Source organism: Heloderma suspectum, chromosome 5, assembly GCF_057233095.1.
Source record: "Heloderma suspectum isolate Gila_16-S chromosome 5, 16-S_ref, whole genome shotgun sequence".
In the NCBI taxonomy this organism is placed as follows: Eukaryota; Metazoa; Chordata; class Lepidosauria; order Squamata; family Helodermatidae; genus Heloderma; species Heloderma suspectum.
This window is the reverse complement of record NC_139462.1, coordinates 9,418,660-9,440,145: the sequence shown is the minus strand read 5'-3', so window position 1 is coordinate 9,440,145 and position 21,486 is coordinate 9,418,660. Positions and strand designations below refer to the sequence as shown.

The following is a 21,486-nucleotide window of genomic DNA, read 5'->3' as shown; positions in this document are numbered from 1 at the left end:
GGGTCAAAAACTATGATCCTTCCAGCCAAACATCCTGTCTTTGACAGCAGTCAGTTATGGAAAGTTCAGAGGAAATGTATGAAATGGCCTGATGTAATGGAATATAAGAAATACCCTACTGGATCAAATCAAAGTTCCATCTAGTCCAGCATTCTGTCTTCAACAGTGGCCAAGAGAGAACCTTGAAGGTGCATTAGAATTTAATCAGCTCAGTGCATTTGGTGTACATTTTGTCACGATGAACATTATTATGTATGTATTTGTTTGTTTAGGTTAAAAAAACAACCCTAAAATTTCCAGGTATTTGTGTGTAGGGTGTTAGGGAAGGGCACATCAAACCCACCTTGATTCATAGGTTCCATAAAACCAAAGCCCAGGGTACTTGTAAACAAGTGTTTTACTCAGTCTTAGCCTAATTACAGCTCTGGCTCCCAAAGGATAGAGTTCATTTCTTCCTCTCCACCCTTGCCTTTCAACCTAGTAATAAAAATTAGGGAATGGAACTCAATAATAGGTTTGACCACGGTCTTTAAGAAAGCCTCCCTTGGATAGTTTATAGGCAGTCAGTATCTGTAGTTTCCCTTGATGCTTCTCATCCAGGAGGATGTCTCCTCCTATTTTCCAGTGCCTTCATTCTTGGCTGTTCAGGCTGGGGGTCATGGCTCAGTATCTTCCCCAAAAGGCATTGGTTCCCCTGTTTGAGTAGCTTGTTTTTCAAAGAGAATTGGAGGAGGGGGCTCTGGGAACTGCCTGCTCAAAAGACCAACAGACTCCTTCCGTTAACTCCCAAGGACAAAAGGCAGGGTGGGGTGTGGGCTATGGCCAGGAAAGTCTTTCTCTTCCTACACTTCCCCTCACTGTGCCTCTTCTAGCCCTCCTGTTCCTATTTATCTCTTCTCTATCTTTCCCCACCTCTCCATTACAGTCTCTATTCTGTCCTTCTCCCCTTGTGCCTTGTTCTTCCTCCTTTCTCTCCCCTCAGCCTCCTTGCCTTTCTCCCATTTTATTCATTTCTTCCATGTTGGCTGCTGCTCCTGGCTGGAATGGACTACAGAAGAGCAATGGCCATCCATCTTATCAGATCAGGTGGTTATCATCTGCAGCTTTGGCCATTTTCTATGTGGTGGTAGTCTAGGAGATGGCAGCAAGCCCCAGCAACTCCTAACAGTCCTGTATGAAGATTTATAACTAAGACAGCCCCTAACCACAGGCTTAAAATCTAAAGGACACAAGATGAAAGGAAAAAAGAATGGAGAGGGAAGAGGAAAACGAGCAAACTAAGGCACCAGTTCTTAAAATTTCATAATTATTCTGGCAATGACCTGCAGGAATGGTGACAGTTCAGAGGGAAGAGAAGTCAAATGGCTGCTGATCTCTCAGCCAATACAATGGAGTGGGCCCCACTGTTCCACCCCCCCCCCTGCTTCAGCCAGGTGGAAATCATTAATAAACATTGTTTTGATATTTTTAAACACCACAAATATTGCTCTCTAATAGCAAACTGAGGTACTGATTGCCAAAAAGAATGGAGCCAAAATGGGGCCCCTGAGAAACAAGGGTGTTAGTCAGAAAACTGGAGAATGTGAAGCGGTGGAATGGTCTGCTCAAGCCCCTTGCAGCTTATAATATCATGGAGTAGGGTATGCTGGCTGGCTGGAACCCTGAATAAGAGTACTCTGGCTATTAGTTGATACATTGCAACATATTTTGTTGCAGTTCCAATTTATAAATATTCTTAGCAACAGTAAGACAAACTATTAGGGCACCTCTTATTTTTAATGTGCTGCTTTGTTTTCCTGAAGTCTATGCCTGAGGGAATCTAAAGTTTCTTGCCCATATTCTACATTCTCTTGACCTTCTTTAGCATTAATATGTTCTAGCCTGAATATGCTCTGGTGCAAATTTTATCTTTTCTTGGCTTAGATTCTTTGTTAGCCAAACATGTCCCAGAGGCTCTGAGTTATTGATATTTAATATAGAACACATTAACTTCTGGAACGCCTTCACACATGTCATACCTGTTAGCATCAGTAGCCTTAAAGGATGCAACAGATTCAGTAAGAAAAATGCCTTTTAATGGCTCTTAGCTGTGGTAGCTCTCAGTGCTCAGAGGCATCATACTTTAAATAACAGAAAAGCAGGTGAAGGATGCCCCTGTAGAGCTCTCTCGTAGTGTATCGAGAAATCCATCTGGTCACTGTAAGATGGCAGTGCTGAACTGGGTGGATCAAACAGTGATTAGGTGTACTTATTAATAATAATAGTGAAGTTAATATAAATCCCATGTGCCACCAGCATTTACCCCTGTCACTAAATATCAGTCTAAATACAGAACTGAAGCTTCCCAAAGATACTCAGGTTTTGGCAAGTATTCAGGTATAGAGAATTCCAGGGTTGTGGGGGTGGAGGGACCAAAAATGCTGCTCGACCTGCACACAATGTAATTTGGTGCACGAGTGGTAATATAAATAAAGAGTGCTCTTAGTCTTTCCGAGAGATTATGATGGAGCGTAAGGAGATAGAATCATAGAATAGTAGGGTTGGAAGGGGCCTACAAGTCCATCGAGTCCAACCCCTGCTCAATGCAGGAATCCAAGTCAGAGCATCTTGACTCTTTCACTCATCCAGCCTCATCCTTTTAAAGCTTTATCATTCAAAACTGGTGCTCAAATTGTGCCTGGAAGACCATTGGAAGCCAGTGCAGTTGCCCAAGCCCTTGTGTAATTTCAAGGCTTTTTTTCTTTTACAGATGTAGAAAAAGCCTCCAACACAGGCTAATAGTGTGCACAGCAAACTTCTCTCTGTGGCTGCACCCCCCATCCCCAAGCCAGCTCATCACTTTGTACTCCCTTGGTAATGAGATGATGTGCAATGATTGGAGTATGGAGGATATTGCTCATGGCAGCCTGAATGGATGATGAGCAGACAGTTCCTAGCATCCTGACTTTTAAGAGCCAGTTTAAATTTCTGTACAGCGGATAGTCTACATTAACCCTTTTGCTGTCACAATGTATTTGAGATAATCATGACAAGCTGATAAGTATCAAGCTAACAGGATTTCAGCCCAAGAGGAAATTGCAGTCTTTTCTCTGGTTCCATCTTTAAAATTTCCTTAAAACTTAGTTTTGTAGCCCTAAGTGCTAGAAACCTAATTAAAAACAACAACAACCCCAAAGTGAAATTCTTATAAAACATAATTCTACACCAGTACTATATTTTGTGCTCCCACAAAATTGTGTACATGGAAGTCCTGTTTAAGAGATGCCTTCAGGTGAAGAGGGATGTTGGCAGTTGCATGATGAACGTTGTAAAGAATTTTGACCTGATTTTGGAAAAGTGCTAAATTTCTCCATTTAATTTTTTTAAGCTGTGTCTTAAACTATTCCTCGCTTTGTAAAAGATATAATGTGGACAAGAGCTACATAGATGGATTCAGCAGTGATCTCTCTGATCCTGGCAACTCCTCCCCCTTCCCACCAAAGCAGTTGTGATTGCAGCAACATTAGCCATCACACTGATCACCCCTAATTCCAGATCATTTATGAACAAGTTAAAAAGCACCAGTTCATTTCAAGAACTGTGCATTTATTTCTACTCTCTGCTTTAACCAGTTACCTATCCAAAAGAGGACTTCTCTTATCCAGTGACCTTCTATACGCTTGATAATTTATTTTTTAATAACACTTTCCATCAGTTTCTCCAGAACAGACATTAAGCTAACCTGCCGGTAATTTCCTTGATACCCGGATCCCATTTTAAATGCAAGCATTTCATTTTTGCAGTTTGTGTTTCTTTTTGGTCTCATTTGGGCAAGACTTTTCTGACGGAAGCCTTCTTTTCTCTAATAACTTCCTTGACACTGCTTGTTAGCGATGCTGGTGAACTCTTAGATTTTGGACGGCCTTTCCTGATTTATGGTATACATTCTAGCTGGTCCTCTATTACTGTGATTTTAAATAACCCCCAACCATTCTGGAGAGATTTGCCCCTCTTGACTTCCCCTTTCAAATTTCTTCTTTACCATTTCCTTCATTTTAGAGAACTTTCCTCTTTTGAGGTCAAATGTGCGTGTGTTGGACATCTTTGCTAATTTTCCATTTAAATATAAACTAACTTTGATAGCACTGTGGTCACTGTTTCCAAACTCACATCAGGTCCTGGGCACTACTTAGGATTAATCTAGGTCATCTTCCCTTTGGGTGGTTATTGCAAGCACACAATAAGAGATGTAAAAAAGCATATTGAGGAGCTTATCTCTAACAACATTAAAGCCAACAATAAAGAATTATTTGAATATATCCGCAGCAGCAAACAAGCTAGGGAGGCAGTTGAACTGCTGGATGACAGTGGAGTTAAAGGAGTACTAAAGGAGGATAAGGAGATTGCAGAGAAATTGAATGAATTCTTCTCATTTGTCTGCACTACAGAAAATATAGGAAATATACCTGTGCCTGAACTGATGTTTTCAGGAAGGGAGCCTGAGGAACTGAGGCAAATAATGGTGACAAAAGATTAAATTCTCAACCTTATTGATAAATTGAAAGTAAATAAATCACTGGGCCCAGATGGTATCCATCCTAGAGTTCTTAAAGAAATTTCTGATTTTCTAACCAAAATATACATCATATCCCTAAGATCAGCCTCTGTACAAGAGGACTGGAAGATAGCCAATGTAACACCAATTTTTAAAAAGAGATCCGGGGGAGGGGGAATCCAGGAAATTACAGGCCAGTTAGCTTAATGTCTATTCTGGGTAAATTGGTTGAAAGCATTATTAAAGATAAAATTAGTAAGCATATAGGACAAGCACTGCAAAAAAGAATCAACATGTCTTTCGCAAAGATAAACCCTATCTCACTAAACTTTTAGAGTTCTTTGAGAGTGTCAATAAACATGTAGACAGAGATGATGCAGTAGACATTGGCCACATTTGGACATTATTTTAATCCATGATGGGTTAATGAGCTACGAACAGTAGCTTATTTTTGAAATAGTCCATGATGCCCCACCACATAAACAGGCTAATAAGCTACTGTTCATAGCTTATTCTCCCCGCCCCTCATCCCTCCCTCCCCCTCAGTCTTCCAGCCCACATCCCAGGGGACCTGGTGGCAGACCCGTCTTGTCTGCTGCCAAGTCCCTCTTTCCAGCTCTGATCGCAATGGCTATTGGGGTCAGGTCCCCCTTTTTAAAAATTTTCCCAAGCCCCTTTTTTGCACACAATGGGACTGGGGAATTTTTTTTAAAATCTGAAAATCAGCAGGGTGGGAGGAAACATGCAGGGGTGCAGGCAGAGAAAGCCAGGATCCATTCCCTGTTGTGATCTCTGTCTCCGTGCTGCTCTTGATAGCTGCCAAAAATGACACACCCTCCCCATGCCTGGCACTCTTGTTTCCTCAGAAGAAACGACATGCAACAATTTTTGTATGTCATTCTGTTCTTAAGCAAGAACAGAATGAAGACATTAAAAAAATATGGAAATCTGAAAATTGGCAGGGTGGGAGGAAGCATGCAAGGGTGCAGGCAGAGAAAGCGAGGATCCATTCCCTGTTGTGATCTCTGTCTCTGTGCTGCTCTTGAGAGCTGTCAAAAATGACACCCCCTCCCCATGCCTTGCACTCTTGCTTCCTCAGAAGAAATGACACGCAACAATTTTTGTATGCCTTTCTGTTCTTGAGCAAGAACGGAATGAAGACATTAAAAAAATATGGAAAGGGGGCCGGGTGGGGGAGCACCTTAGGGGGAAGCCTCAATTGGGGATCCACTCACCCCCCCGCCCCCTCCTCCAACCCATGGAAGAATGGGTTGTTTCCCAGGTTGAGGAAAAGTTCCTTCTTGTGGTTAGGCTTCTAAAAGGGAAGGAACATTTTCCTGACCTGGGAAACAACCTTTTTTTAAGGGTTGGAGGAAAACTGGGGGTGAGGGGGCAAAATCCCCCCCCGGGCAAGAAGTGGCTTTCCCCCACATTCCTTGGCTGGGAGTGGATTTTGCCCCCCACCCCCAATTTTCCACCCCACCCCCAATTTTCCACTTTTCTGTTTTGTGCAAAAGGGGTTCCAAGAACAAGAAAAGGTGGGTTCCTGCTTCATGCTGGGGTGAGGGGACACCCAAAGGGGTCTCCTGACCAGGATACCTCCTTTTCTCCCCTACCCCACACCTCCCTACTTCCAAGAAAGCCTTTTGCCCTGCTGGGCAACAGCAGCAGGGGTTTCTGCCACTCTTGCCCCACAGCTCACCAGCCGATGCCCTTTAGCCACAGTGGAGCACCAGACAGCACAATAACCTATGATGGGTTAAATAACCCTTACTGCAGACCGTGGGTTATCAGAGTGGGTTATCTGGGGCAAATAAGCCATCGTGGAGTTTAAAAATCCTGCCAGATGATAACCCATGATAGGTTAAATGGGTTATTGTGTCGTCCGAACCCAGTCTCCTCTTATTCCATGATAGCTAAGTTTGCTCAGGAGTCTTTGGTGAGGGATTTTGTCAAAAGCCTTTTGGAAGTCCGAGTAAACAATGGCTAACCCACACTTAATGTTTGAGTGTGGGTGGTTGTTGAACCATGGGTTACCATGTTGTCTGAATGCAGTGTGTTTTCTAGAGGGTGGCTTCTTAACCATGCAGCGTGGCTTATTTTTCTCTGACAAGCCACCTTGAATATCCATAGTTTCTTGTTGAGTTGTTCAGGGTGGTTAACAAGCCACCCTCCAGAAAACACACTGCATTCAGACAACATAATAACTCACCCTGCGGAAAACGCCCTGCGTTCAAACAACATGATAACCCATGGTTCAACAACAACCCACACTCATCCACTGGGTATGGGTTAACATGTGAACCAAGCCATTGTTTACTTGGACTTCCAAAAGGCTTTTAACAAAGTCTCTCACCAAAGACTCATGAGCAAACTTAGCCATCATAGAATAAGAGGAGAGGTCCTCTTATGAATCAGTAACTGGTTAAAGAACAGAAAGCAGAGAGTAGGAATAAATGGTCAATTCTCTCAATGGAGGGATGTAAATAACGGGTTCCCACAGGGATCTGTATTAGGACCAATGCTTTTCAACCTGTTCATAAATGATCTGGAATTAGGAGTGAGCAGTGAGGTGGCCAAGTTTGCCGATGACACCACATTATTTAGGCTGGTTAAAACAAAAAAGGATTGTGAGGAGCTCCAAAAGGATCTCTCCAAACGGGTATCTAACTGGCAGATGCGGTCCAATGTAAGCAAGTGTAAAGTGATGCACGTTGGGGCAAAAAATCCCAACTTCAAGTATAACTTGATGGGATCTGAGCTAGTGGCAACTAACCAAGAAAGAGATCTTGGGGTTGTGGTGGACAGCTCGATGAAAATGTCAACCCAGTGTGCGGCTGCTGTAAAAACGCACGCACGCACACACACACACACACACACACACACCAAATTCCATGTTAGGCATAATTAGGAAAGGAGTTGAGAATAATACTGTCAATATCATACTCTCCTTATATAAATTTATGGTTCAGACACAGTTAGAATACTGTGTATAGTCCTGGTCACTGCACCTACAAAAGTATTTTGTAGAGCTGAAAAAGTGCAGAAAAGGGCAACTAAAATGATCAAGCGGCTGGAGCAACTCCCCTATGAGGGAAGGTTCCAACAGCTGAGATTGTTTAGCTTGGCAAAAAGGCAAGTAAGGGGAGACATAGAGATGTACAAAATTATGCACAGTGTGGTGAATGTGGATAGGGAGACATGTTTTCCCTTCTCTCATAATACAAGAACCCAGGGTTATCCCACGAAGCTGATTGGTGGGGGATTCAGGACAGATAAAAGGAAGTCCTTCTTCACACAGCACATAGTCAAACTGTGGAATTTGTCACCACAAGATGTGGTGATGGCAACCAATTTGGATGGCTTTAAAAGTGGGTTAGACACATTCCTGGAGGAGAATTTGTCTAACCCAGTTCACACAGCTGGTTGGCCACTTTGTGAACAGAATGCTAAACTAGATGAACCCTTGGTCTGATCCATCATGGATCTTCTTATGTAGAAGGTGATAAATGGCTACTAGTCCTGATGGTTCTATGCTACCTTTAGTATCAGAGGCAGTAAGCCAATGTACACCAGTTGCTGGGGAACATGGGTGGAGGGTGCTGTTGGACTCATGTCCTGGTTGTGGGTTTCCCGTTGACAGCTGGTCAGCCACTGTGTGAACAGAATGCTGGACTGGATCGACCCTTGGTGTGATCCAGCATGACTCTTCTTATGTTCCTATGGTTCTATGACCAACTAGGTTACAGTCATTTAGGGCATCGAGAAATTTTGCTCCTTTGTCATGACTGGATTATGCATTTATCCCATCTGTGTGAGGGTAATTCAAGTCATGCTTTACTCTAATACTTCATCCTTTGGACGCCTGCCTGGTTTCGTTCTCTATCTCAAAATCACCCTAAATATTTAGGGGCGGGAATGATAGCATGTCACTAGTACTAAATTATTTTTGAGGCCTGATATGGTCAGCCACAGTGATTCTGTGGAGGCGTCTGCCCCTTTTAGGGTTTCTATTTTGTTTGACACTATACCCTCCTTGAAATACAGAGCAGTACTCCCACCCATCCACCCTAGTATGCCCTTCCCTATCTTTTCTATAGAGTTTGTATCTAGAGATTACATAGCCCACTGATTCCCTCCATTCCACCATGTTTCCATTATGCCTTCTATATCTAAGTTCTCTCTTAAAACCAAGCACTCCAACTCTCCCATGTTAGTTTGGAAGTTTCTAACATTAGCACAGAAATGTCCATACGTGGTGACCCTTTCCAGATATTTCTGGTGTGTGCATTTTCTCCAGTAACGCTTCAGCCTCCTTAACTGATTATCATATTTTAATGTATGCTCGGGGCCTATTTCCACCCTTTCTCCATTTGGGCAATCAAACTTTTTCACCTTCATCCCTCAGGGAAGATACACTCTAGAAGCTCTCCAGTTCCTGACAGTTTTCCCCCAGGGTTCAGTTTAAGAGCTGCTCTTCCATCTTTTTGATAAGTACCAAGCAGTCTGCTTGAAATAGAGCCTGTCCCTTTTTATATTGGCCTGACTTGCCCCAAAATGTTCCCCAGTGCCTAACAAATCTACCAACTCCTCCCTACACTACTGTCTCATCCACACATCAAGACCCCTCAGCTTCACCTGTCTAGCTGAGCTTGCATATGGAAGAGGGCACACTTCAGAGAAAGCTACCTTGGAGGTCCTGGCTTTCAACTTCCTACCTAGCAATGTAAATTTGGCTTCCAGGATATAGCCATGTTCCCATATACACCTAAGGGGGAGTGCATGAAGGAGGAAAGCAACCTCAAATGGGCATGTGTGGCAGACCAGATGCCTCTGGAAGTCCATAAGCATGGGCATTAAAATCTCCACTGGATCAGGAATTCAAAGCTATGCTGCCTCTTAATATCAAAATTCCATCAAACTATTCTGGCTAATAGCCACACATAGACCTATCCCCCCATGACTTTGTCTAATCTGTTTTTAAAAAGCCAACTGTGTTAGTGGCCATCACTTCCCTTTGGAAGTATATTCAATAAGTTATGCATTGTTTGAAGTAATACTTCTTTGTCTTTTATTTATTTACTGCCAGTAATTTCATAGAGGGACACCTGAGTTCTCAAACTGAGGAAGAAAAAATATTTCTCTACTTCCTCCAAATCACACATAATTTTATAAACCTCTATCCTGTTTTCTGCCTTCCACTGCTATTAGTCTCTGTAAACTAAAAAGCCCTAAATTTGTTAGCCTTTCCTCATAGGTCAGGTGCCCTAACCCCCTCATTTTAGTTTACCCTTTTCTGTACTTTTTCCAGTGCTATATCCTTTTTGAGATGGGGCAACCAGATTGGGTACATAGTGAAGCAAATTCTGGTTGGGAAATCAGGGTAGAGAAAAATGTATTAAACATGCTTTTAGAAGGTCTCTTAAGCTAGATTTTTAAACATAACTTTAAATTTAAACGTTAATTTAGCTTTCATTTTGAACAATCTGTACTTCTAATCTCTTAAACTGAATTCATGACCTTTTCTATCAAAGACATTTTTTTTATTATTGTGAGTTTACTGCTCGATCTGGGGACTGGCACATCATCACAAATGCTAGGATCCAAGTGACTCAGTCATGTATTGCATCTACTGGATCCTGGGTAAACTTGTACTCCCATTTTATGTTTTCTTTAAGTCCCTAGCTCTGCAGTGTGAGTTCTCAAAATAATTAATGTTTATGACTCTACCAGTCAAAGAGCGCGGACATTTACTAGGCACAACAGTGGCCCCATATTTCATTGTCTTACTTCTGGAAAGTTCTAGGCACTTGGTCTTTAAGTGATCTTGCTTATTTATATATGTACAATGAAATACATTAATTTTACAATTGGCTCTTGTATCTATGTAGATATAATTCTGTAGTGCCAAACAACATTTTGGATACATGGTTAAAGGTTTTGAAATATGCTCATGTTATAGACAGGCTCTCTTTCATACAGACCAGTATGTTTTAATAGTTATAGCAACCATCTAGCATACGTATTTGTAATTTAAGAATTGTTTCCTTAATCTCGTTTATCATGCTTTGGTGTTTTTGGTTAATGCCAATTCCTTTTATACCTTCTTATTTTTTTAGTGATTCACCCTGATTTCTTCTGGTGGGTAAAATGGCCAGAAACATAGAAATGTTCAGCCACGCTGATGAATTCCATATAGGAATGTTCTTTGCTAGTTCTTTGGCTTTTTTGAGAACTCTGTGTATCCGTTTATTTGACTGCAGCTAGTCTCAAAAAACACGTACTATATAGAACACCGTCATTACGAGTATACAGACATAGGGAAGACTTGCAGGAATTGATAAAATGTCTGAATTTCCTTGGCACAAACATAAATTACAAATGTGTTTGCCTTAAGGAGTGCATTCATGGGGAAGGTGCACAGATTTCTCAAATGTGCAAACACACCCCAGGGAAATATTACAGTCATGCATACATGGTCAGTAGTGATTTTAAAGTGAGAAGCCACAGCTGTGTGTAACATCTGGAGCTGTGCTTGAGGTGGGCCCCTTTTCATGCCCGGATGAAACTTTTTGGCTCAAACTCACACCTTTAGACATCAACACTTCATCTAGAGCTATGGCACTCCTATGAACCCTGATCCAAAGATACTTTGTCCTGTTTTGTAGCTCAGTTTTCTGGTTGTTGGGCCTAGTTTTGTTGAGAGTTCTTGTGACACTACTATCCCACAAGGGGATGAAAATGTAGAGTTCAGATGGAATGTTGGTAATTTGATCAGGACTTCAGTATTCTCTACAGATAAAATAAGAAGAGTCCCTATCAAGGTAACCCAAATTCTGCATGAAGAAAAACCAGGATGTGGCAACCTATATAAATTCAAACGATTAAACCTTTTTCCCATCACCAAAAACTCATGTAGGCTTTGACAAAGCCCCCAGATAAAACAATAATGAGCAAATCTGTTGAAAGTTTGTGGTGTAAGAGTGATCAGTTTTGTCTGTACTAGTGAATAGACAAAACTCTGCCACTGACAGCCATCCAGCACCAAGATAGTCATACAGCTGGAACTAACATAAGATACAATGCTATATCCATATTGCCTAAATATGCATCTGTTAAGGGCCCAGGAATGTACTGATAGCCAGCGCATCTCGTACAGATTGATTGTTGGTTATTGCTAATTTAGGATTTTTATGCCTCTTGTTTAAAATTTTGTTGTGTTGTTCTTATAACTTTGTGTACACCATCCTTGGTGATAAAGGTGCAGTATAGAAATCAGTAAAATAAATGTCAGATTTGTTTAACCGGGTGATGACTCTGCTCATGACTGGCAGAGGTATAATAAGTAGTACTAAAGAGCTATGCAGGGCACTGGAAATCATTATTCTTCAATCCTTCTGGCTTCTAAGAATAATTGAGCTTTGCCTACACACACATTTTTCAAGCAGTTCTCTTTCAGCATAAGAAACTAGGCTTTTTATATTTAAAAAATCTGGCCCCCAGGAAACTCAGTTTTGGACTTAACACCGCATTCAGTGCTTTTTCTACTCCTCTGCATGTTTGATACTTGAATCTATGCATATGGCTGTATTTAGTGGATAGCATGTTGGACCTGGACTCAAAAAGTTATGGGTTTAACTTCCTACTTTGTCATGCACCCACTGACTGTCCTGAGAAAAGGTCACTTCTGGATCAATAATGGGAATTGCAGGCACATATCTCATAAGGTGACAGAGGAAACACTGAAAAGCATATGCAAATGATGATATATCTGAGCTACAGGAAGTTGGTACTTAAAGGAAGCAATTAAATATATTTGTTCATATCTATTCTCACTTCTCTTCTCCCTCCCCTCCTCCATCTTATTTTTATATGTCAAACTGCCGCTAGGTAGTGGTGGTTTTCTTTGATGCACAGTTTCGCTGCCTGCTTAACTTGGAAATCTTTCTTGTTCAGAGACAGCAAGAAGTATCAATAAGCAAACAGCCCTGATTCTCCCTGCAGACTGTCTGTCATGTACTAGTTCAGAGCACGCTTGTTAGTTCTGTACATTACGTGCAAGTGGAATCTCTTGTGCTTGATCTCCTTGGCAGATCAGATGAGGAGAGGGAGTGGAACTAGACCTGGAGCAGAGGGGAGCAGGCTGAATAGAGAGATGAAACAGAGTGAGGCAAGCCTTTAAAACTTGGCGTTCTGCGGAGCAAGTCTGTTGGGCGCGGGGGGGGGGGGGCATGTGGCTAGAAACTATCACAGCAAGTTAGACCAGAAATCTCTGATTAGCACAGGCTAATGTCAGTAAATCTCTTCCCCTTCTCCTTCACTGGTGAATTATGTAATAGTTTCCTATTGCAAGAATATCTTCTTGAGCCTTTTTGTTGGGGGAGAGGGTAGACGGAACTTGCAAATTCAAAGTGTCATAGAATCATAGAATAGTAGGGTTGGAAGGCGCCTACAAGGCCATCGAGTCCAACCCTCTGCTCAGTGCAGGAATCCAAGTCAGAGCATCCCTGACAGATGGCTGTCCAGCCTCATCTTGAACGCCTCCAGTGTGGGAGAGCCCACCACCTCCCTAGGTAATTGGTTCCATTGTCATATTGCTCTAACAGTCAGGAAGTTTTTCCTGATGTTCAGCCAGAATCTGGCTTCCTGTAACTTGAGCCCATTATTCCGTGTCCTGCACTCTGGGATGATGGAGAAGAGATCCTGGCCTTCCTCTCTGTGACAACCTTTCAGGTACTTGAAGAGCACTATCATATCTCCCCTCAATCTTCTCTTCTCAAGATGCCACATGAGTAAGGCCAATATACTTTAGGTTAAGGATTTTAGATCAAAAGCATTTCCTTATTAGATCAGTCAAAGGGCCCCTCAAGTCCCACATTCTTTGACTGGGTTCACATGTCATGCTAAGCCACAATGGGTTGTCATCATGAGTGGGCTTAGAGTGGCTTAGCATGATGTCCAAATGCAGAGCAGTTTTCCTGTCCTGGGACATTTTGTGCAAACAAGCCATCCTGAGAACCCACGGTTTGTAGTAAGGTTGTTTAGGATGGCTTGTTCTCAGGGTGGTTTAGTGTAACATCTGAACCCAGATAACAGTTTTTCTGTTGGTTGTCAGGAATGGCTATAGAGCCAGCCAGCAGGAGCAGCAAAAACTCCTGCCAACCCTTGTGATCTCGCTAGTGCTGCTGTTATTCTCAGTCATCCCTTCTCAGCCACAGGATGAATTAAAAAAAAACATTGGTAGGAATCTTGAAAAACGGACACTGGAGAGTGTCTGGAACATGTTTGCATGGTTTTTTTTGTTTTTTAAAAATTGTTGGTCCTGAGCAAGTGTGCAGGACCAAGTGACTGCTGCTAGGAATTTTTTGTAATTTTCCCCTCTGTTCTACCGCTCGGCCATGAATTTTGTGTAATTTTTGTGGGAACACATTCACAACCTTTGTTTTTTCTTCGGGGTCTTGTTCTTTTGTTTTTTTCTTCTGGGGCCTCCTGCTCTTGTTCAAGATCACCTGTCTCCTATTGAGCCAAAGCAAGGGAAGTGCCAAAGAAGCAGAGGACATTGACAAGAGGGGGATAAGGGAATGCTTTCCTCTTTGGATCTGATGCAGGAGGGAGCGGAGAGTTTCAACCTGGAAGTATGGAAATGGAGGATGAAATTGACAAGTACGTTGGCAAGAGGGAGATCTGGCTATGCTGGGTTCAATAGGGGACAGGTGGTCTTGTGGCCTTATGCAAGACCTGGGGGAGGGGAGCTTGTGAACAAGTGTTCCCATGTTCGTAAGGGCTCAGAAGATGCTTTCCTTTTTGTGATTGGATGTGGGGAACAGGTCTAGTTTCCCTCATCAGGGCACTGCCCTTCCTAGTGAACACCTTTTATTTTTAAAGGTTGCTTCACATCACACATTACATTGAAGTAATAACACCTGACCCTAATGTTCCTTCTCTCTCTAATCCACCAGCTGCTTTCAGCTTTCCCCCTCCCCCCCCCCGCCACTTTGTGCTTGTTGTTTCCTTCCACTGGTCTCCATTGCTAGCTGTCAGACATACATGAAGGAGCAGTGAGCAGTTACACAAAGGAACAGTACTGTCCCATATCAGTCTACTCCTCTGGGTGCAGTTGCCACCATAACATGTGAGGTGGGCGGCAACCAGGCAGAGTTTTTTTCAGGTTTTTTTCAGACAACATTTTCAGTTGTCATGGCCTACCTAAGGAACTCTCTTTACAGGGGGCTTGCCTGCTGTCTACATTGTTCTTTGTTGTTTGGCCCCAGGCACCTGAAAACAATCTAGTTTTCCTGCTGTTCTTAACTTCTGTGTTACTGTTTTATTGAGTTGTTGCGATTGTATTCTATATTGTTAACTGCCCTGGAATCCTTGTTGAAGAGTAGTATAAAAAAAGTCCTATCCTAAGTTAAGGGACATGAATATACACAATTAAAATGGTTTAATATTAGAAAAAGCAAATATTAAAATCATTGTAATAAAGATATATGTGTCACAATATACAAATAAAAACTTGAATGCAAAAACCTAAATGCTGTAATGCTAAAACTTAGTGACAATGTAAAAAGATACATATGACAACGCATTAAAAATTGAAGCCAGAGAGTATATAAAATCTTAAAAACTACAAATCAGCCAAACACGTTTCAACTTCCGACTTCTCCAGTGGCCTACAAGAACCTACAGAGTAAAAACATAACAAAGACTGCACTGCCAGAATCTCAAAAAGACAGTGATTTGAAGAGGAAACTGATACTCACCACTATGGCCTAAACTCAAAATTGGCCCAAAACAAAGAGAAAATATTTTTAGGGGTCTGAAAAAAACTTTTTTTTTTAATCTCCCCCCCCCCCGCCCTTCAGGCACGTGAAAAAAGGTCATTTAAAAGTTTTTTCAGGCACCTGAGAATATTTTCTGTTTTGGGACACAAGTGCCTTCCCCCCGTGCTGTTTCCTAAACTCTAATTGGGAAATCTTTCAGTGAAGGCCTCAATGAATCCATCCAGGTGCTGATCAAAATAAGAGCATTCCATGCAGAACAAGAGGGGCCAGGGCCAGGGGAAGAAGCTGGTCCGGAGGGTCCCCATCCCTGATCTAAGCGCTGTATTTATTTCCAAGGTAGAGAGAGATTCTTAAGCAGTTGTGTGTGAAGGGTTCCAGTGAATGGTGGACTGCACAGAACTTTCCTCCCAGACTAGAACTAGAACTTGTAAAACCTGTCTCTTTTATTGCAGTTGTAGCACAAATTTTACTAACACACATTTTCTGATGTTTATTTCCTAATAAAATAGAGAATAGAAAATGTTCCCCTTTCCCAGCCAGCAAATATTTATAGTTTTCAATATTTGCATCAAGACGGTAGATAAAGAGAATGTGGGTTTGCCCGGGCACGATGCTTAGTAGGGGTCATTCATATCTTCCCTAAATATCTTACTAGGAAGTTTTTAGTTCAGTTGGGGGGGGAAAAAACCTTTCTGTTCCTTTTACAGGAGGCAGAACTTGAACCTTTATGTGATCCAAATGTCTGCTGAATGGATGATGTGCCTACGGTAATTAAGGTGAGAGGATAATTAACTGGATATTTCTTAAATGATTTTTATCAGCACAATACAGGTTCACCTTTTTTCTGGTATTTTGGATTAAAAGCAAAATGTGATGTGTTGAATAAAATATGTGATAGCATTTGTTTCTACATGTTTAACGGCCCTTCCTGATATATTTTATTCCCCTGTATGTTCTGCTGGCCTACCTGGATGGGGCAGGGGTATTCCCAGTCACTCCCTAGGATCACAGCAGTGTGTGGTTGTCTTCCAAGAGTATTTGGCTTACTCAGGCACACAGTACAATCTATTCTCTTAAAACCACCCATCCATAACATGGGCAATTGCCTAGACAAGGGGTAGGCAACCTGGCACCCATATTCCAGATTATCCCACTACCATAATTCTTAGTCACTTGGAAGAGAAACTCCCAATTCTTTTTAAGACTGCCCCCGTCTTATGCAGAATATGGTAATTCCCTATAAAGCAGTGGTGAACAACCGTGCTGCCAAAATTTGTGGCAGCAAAAGAAATTGCAGATTCGCCACCAAAACTCTGTGATAAACCACTATGGAATGCTACAGTGGCCAAAATGAGCTTCTTTGTAAATCGGCAAAAATTGTTTTGATGATGACGCCCCACAGAATTCCAACCCCGCCCCCCAGACCTGGGTGAAAATGGCTCCTGGAACCCCCAAAGTTGCCCACCCCTATAAAGTATTGTTTAGGGGTACTTTCAGAAATACAAACTTTTAGTGAAATGTGTTTAGAGCCATGACAGTTGTGAGGTTTAGTGAGGCCCCCTGTTTAAAGCTAGTTCACCAACGGCTACTTTCCCATTCAGCTTTAAGGCTGGTGTGGCTACCACCTATTTCTATGACCCCCTAATGCACTAGAAAGCTACAGTAGGTCACTATATCCGTGTATGAGTGACATCTCCCAGCCATATATATTTAGGACCCATGGAAGCTGCTGTCTAATGTGAACCTGAACTCATAACACTTTCCAATACAGCCAGTTGCTTTTAAATATCTGGTCGCTATGACAGGTAATAAAATTTTTGGAATATATGTTAGGCAGGCATGCAAAGCTACAGTAGACAATTCCCTATAAGGATCATAGAATGTTTCAGTTGGAAAGGGACTGTGGAAGTCATCTTGTCCAACCCCACAGCTCAATGTAGGACTTTTGCAGCTACAGGATCCCTGATAGTCCAGCTTCTGTTTAAATATCTCCAGCAAAGGAGAACCTGCCACCTTCCAAAGTAGTCTATTCCACTGTCAAACAGCTCTTACCATTAGGACATTTCTCCTAAAGTTTAGAAAACAAAATTTAGAAAATTTCACTTGATGACAATAAACTGTGCTAATCTGGCCAGTAATTTCTACCTATCAGTCATGGTCATTTCATTTTTGTTTGCTACCTTGTCTTTGTGAGGGTAGGGCTGAGCTAAGGTAGAATGAAGCAGAAAGGAGCAATGCTGGAAAATACCGGCAGTATCTTATGCTGCCCATGCACCTGTGAGATCCACCGCTTGCACAATGGGGAGGTAGTGGTTCTTAAAGCAACCAGAAATGAGCGGAAGCCCTTGTTTCCAGAATGGGACAGGTCAGCAGAACTCATAGAAGGGAAACAAGCATTTCCACTCATCCCTGGGCTTATTTTAGGAAGTGTTAACTCCTCATTGTGCTTACAGTGGGTCCTGCTGACACAACAGAATGAGCAGGAGTGCAGCTTTAGATACTGCCCTAAGGAAAAAAATGTTCAGTATGCAGATTCTTGTATTCCCATACTTCCAGTGCATATCTACTTTGAAGTAAGTTTCATTGTCAGCTTACTCTGAAGTAAGCCAAGACGTTTGCTATCTCTCAGCCTAACCTACTTAACAGGCCATTGGGATACAATCATATACGCTGGCCTGAATAAATAAGTGGTTGATTTTGCTGTATGTGTATTGAATTAGTGTATTGCACATTGGACTCTTCTGGGGCTAAGTTCAAATTCGGGTTCCTCATAGATGACAGATTGTGGTTTTACTGACACTACTTTTGTTGTGGTGCTGTTAAAAACTCAGATCATTGCATCTGGTGCAATATTAAATTGCAAACTAGTAATACCAGCAAAATATATTTTATGATGTGCTGGAGCTCAGATATACCCCCCTATCTATTTTTTTAAACCCATTTGCCAGTGTTACATGTCTTTGTAGGTGACTGCACAGAAACCAGAGAGAGTTTCCCCAGCACAAACTGGAGTGGGATCAGAATTCCCCCCAGATTAGTCTTCTGAATTGTTGGTTGTTCATAATAGCTGTCATACATGTTTGTGTTCACAATGGGAGCCTCTACATCAGGGCTTTTCCAGTTGTGCCCTGTGCAGTCTCCTCATTCTGCTTTGCTGTTAAGGAACAATAAAGGAAAGATAAAAGCTTTGCAATCAGTTTGCATTTATCCTGCCGCTTTGCTGGGGTGGGGGTGGGGGGGAATATCGTCTTTCACTTTCAGCCCACCTTGAATGCCTTTCCAGTTCTGTAATCATCTATAGTCTGAAGGCTTTGTAAACGGGTCAAAGGAAGTTGCTGTAAGGTGGTAAAGCAATGTCAGCAATGTCAAAAATGCATTTTTTGCTATTGTGGCAAGCCTTTTGTTCTTCCAGTGACAGTTAAGGGAAATCTAGGTTAACTGGGCAACCTAATGGTACCAAAGCTTGTATTTCACTTTGTGCTGGCAAGAGAGTCGGGTCTGCTCCTGGCTTAGGTTTAACTCCTTATGTCTCCATAGAAATTGATTTTCCACCCCTTTCTTCTCTCTCTCTCTCTCTCGGTGCCTAATTCTTACTGTTTCTGACTCCTTTCTTAGAACTATATGAAAAGATTATTTCTAACTTCAAGAATTTTATGCAAAAAAATGCAGAATGCAATGCTAGGCTTAGCTGCAAAGCTACTTCAGATTCCAAAGAGCCAACAGCAACGTTTCTGAATGCCAGCCTTGGAAGAATTGAAAAACATTTGACGTTTCCAAGCACAAGCAATTGTATCTCCTGCTCAGAATAACTTTCTTTTGGTTATTTGCCATACCCGAGCTCCTCCCCTCCTATCTAACTGCATCCTACTTGCTTCATATTTATTTATTTGAAACATTTCTTGCTTAAATATTGTTCGAAATATTACTTAGCTTCCCTGGACAACCTTCTAAGCCAGGTATTTCCTCTGGATTTGGAGGACACTGTGCAGAACAAAATCATTTGTACTTCTAATAAAGCCTGCCAGGCAAACCTAATCTAAAACTGTCCCACCAGTGAGGGCTGAAATGAACCTTTTTTTAAGGTAGTATTAGAGTTGGCTTACCCCGTTTTTTAATAAAATGAATATAAGTCTGAATGTACATCCATAGCACTTTGGGAGTGCCATTCTGATATCCACCTCTCCAGATTGATGTGGAGATGTCCGTGATCTGATTCTAGATATCTCCTACTGCCATTTCAGTTTTAAAAATTGCTCCCTGTGAATGTGGTCCTCCCAGTGTAGTCAAGTTACAATGGACGCATTGGCTACTGGAAGCACTGGAGAAAGACAAGGTCTTTTGACCACACTTCTGCCTAGTGACTGAAAATGTGTGTGCATGTTCTAGTTTGAAACATCAGTTCATAGAACTCCTCTGCACTGAAAAGCACAGCAAGCTGTAGTTGGATAAAAACCAGTAATTTTCCAGGAAAGGAAACATCCTCTTAACTATTGAAGTTGTAGATTTCTATTGAAGTTGTAGATTTCAAAGAGGGTAATCTGGAATAAGAAGAGTTAAAGTCTGCTGCTAATAGCTTCTTCTTAAACTGGGTCATTTGATGTTCCCCTCTCCCTCTTCCTTGTACACTCAGTGTGGTATAAAAGGCTCTTTCATTAGTTTTATTGACTCTCGTGACTGCCAGACTGCCACGGGCACATTGTGAAGAATAAAGGCCCTCTCCTGACACACACCCCTTGGGCCTGTTGATGCTTGCCTCATCCCAGCCCCCAGTCTGGAACTGAAGGAGTGCAAAAGTACAAAATCGTGATAGATTTATATTCACTTCTAAGCCATTAGAAATTGTTCTGTCTACAACAGACAGTGTGGAGAACGGGATGACCTAAAGTATATGGCTTAAAAGACCCATCCCCATGTATAACCCCTCCATGCCATGGGTTGGATTACATTCAAGCTGGCCAGTGGCACCGACACATAAATTACCAAGATTATCCTGTTCCTCATCATTACTGCTAGCTGTGGCTCATGGACCACTGCACTGAATTCCATAGCACTTGTGGCCCCAAACTATCCTGTCCACTTTCCTCTACCAAAGGTAGTACTCAGCTGGGGGAGAATGGTCTCATAGATGGATGTAAGAGGTAGCGTTCTCCAGTTGTTCCACTGCTAGGTTCTTTATACCAGTTCCTACGAGCTGCTTGCTGAGTGCATAGCCAGTGATGTGGGGTGGAAAATGTTCAGGAGAACTCTCTACTGCTACTATATTTTTCCGTAGCAAACTTGAAATCCTACAAATGCTTTTTTTCATAAAATTAAAATGAAATGAATGGATATGAACAGGATTGATTTGACTTAAATCAAAGTGATTTAAATCATGATTTAAATCGCTTTTCTAAAGGACTCAATTTTAGTGATTTAAATCACAGTTTAAATCACTAGTGAGGAAAATTCTATTTAATCATCATTTTTAGTAAAACTACATTATTGTTTTATATAACCTTAATGCATATTCAGATATGTAGGTTTCATTAGAAGCTAGGTACACACTAAGCAATTATTCTAAATTGTTTTCAGATTAATTTTCATCAAAAAATGGGTTGATAATTTGGTCATTTTAGTACTAAAGCAGAATGAACTTGAGAAGTCATTCAGGAGATGAACCAGCTCCAACTGTTCAATTAATCATGGTATTTTTGTCATGATGTGCCAGTATCACCACTACCAAACAGAATTTTAAATTGTACTAATAAGATTGTTTATTCTTCTGGTTAGCTTTCAACAACATTAACAAAACATGCACATGGATTTTTGTGGAGGATACATGCTGCAGAAGTTTCCTCAGGAGTCAGGACGGCATGAATATGTTCAGTTCACTTTTAGTTTAACTTTCTATTTCCCTCCCTTGTCCACTGCATTTATATCCAGACTCCTCCTCCTTGTTCAGATCTACTCCATCTCCCCAAATTCTCTATTCATTGACCTTCTCTATCTTTGCACTTAGGGAGAGGCAAGACCTTAAAAAAGAGAGAGAGAGCGCCTAATACTTCTGTATACGATGTCCAGTATAGAACAGGACTGATAGGTTATCTTCCCACTCTATAAACTGCTTTTAACATATTCATAGAATATAATTAGAAGTTGTATAATAAGTATTTGTGATGATATCTTTAA

At 41.6% G+C, this 21,486-nt stretch overlaps 1 protein-coding gene across 7 annotated transcripts in view; it reads left to right on the top strand.

Moving 5' to 3' along the window:
• Positions 1-21,486, top strand: part of PTPRA (protein tyrosine phosphatase receptor type A) — a 190,637-nt gene that overhangs the window by 82,304 nt on the left and 86,847 nt on the right. For 2 of the 7 annotated variants that reach the window (XM_084855350.1, XM_084855346.1), the window contains exon 2: positions 16,026-16,094. The exons of the other annotated variants lie outside the window; for them this stretch is intronic. In XM_084855350.1, the coding sequence (XP_084711476.1) occupies positions 16,068-16,094 (27 nt within the window). In that variant the 5' untranslated portion in view covers positions 16,026-16,067. The remainder of the gene's footprint in view (positions 1-16,025; positions 16,095-21,486) is intronic. 7 annotated transcript variants of the gene reach the window in all.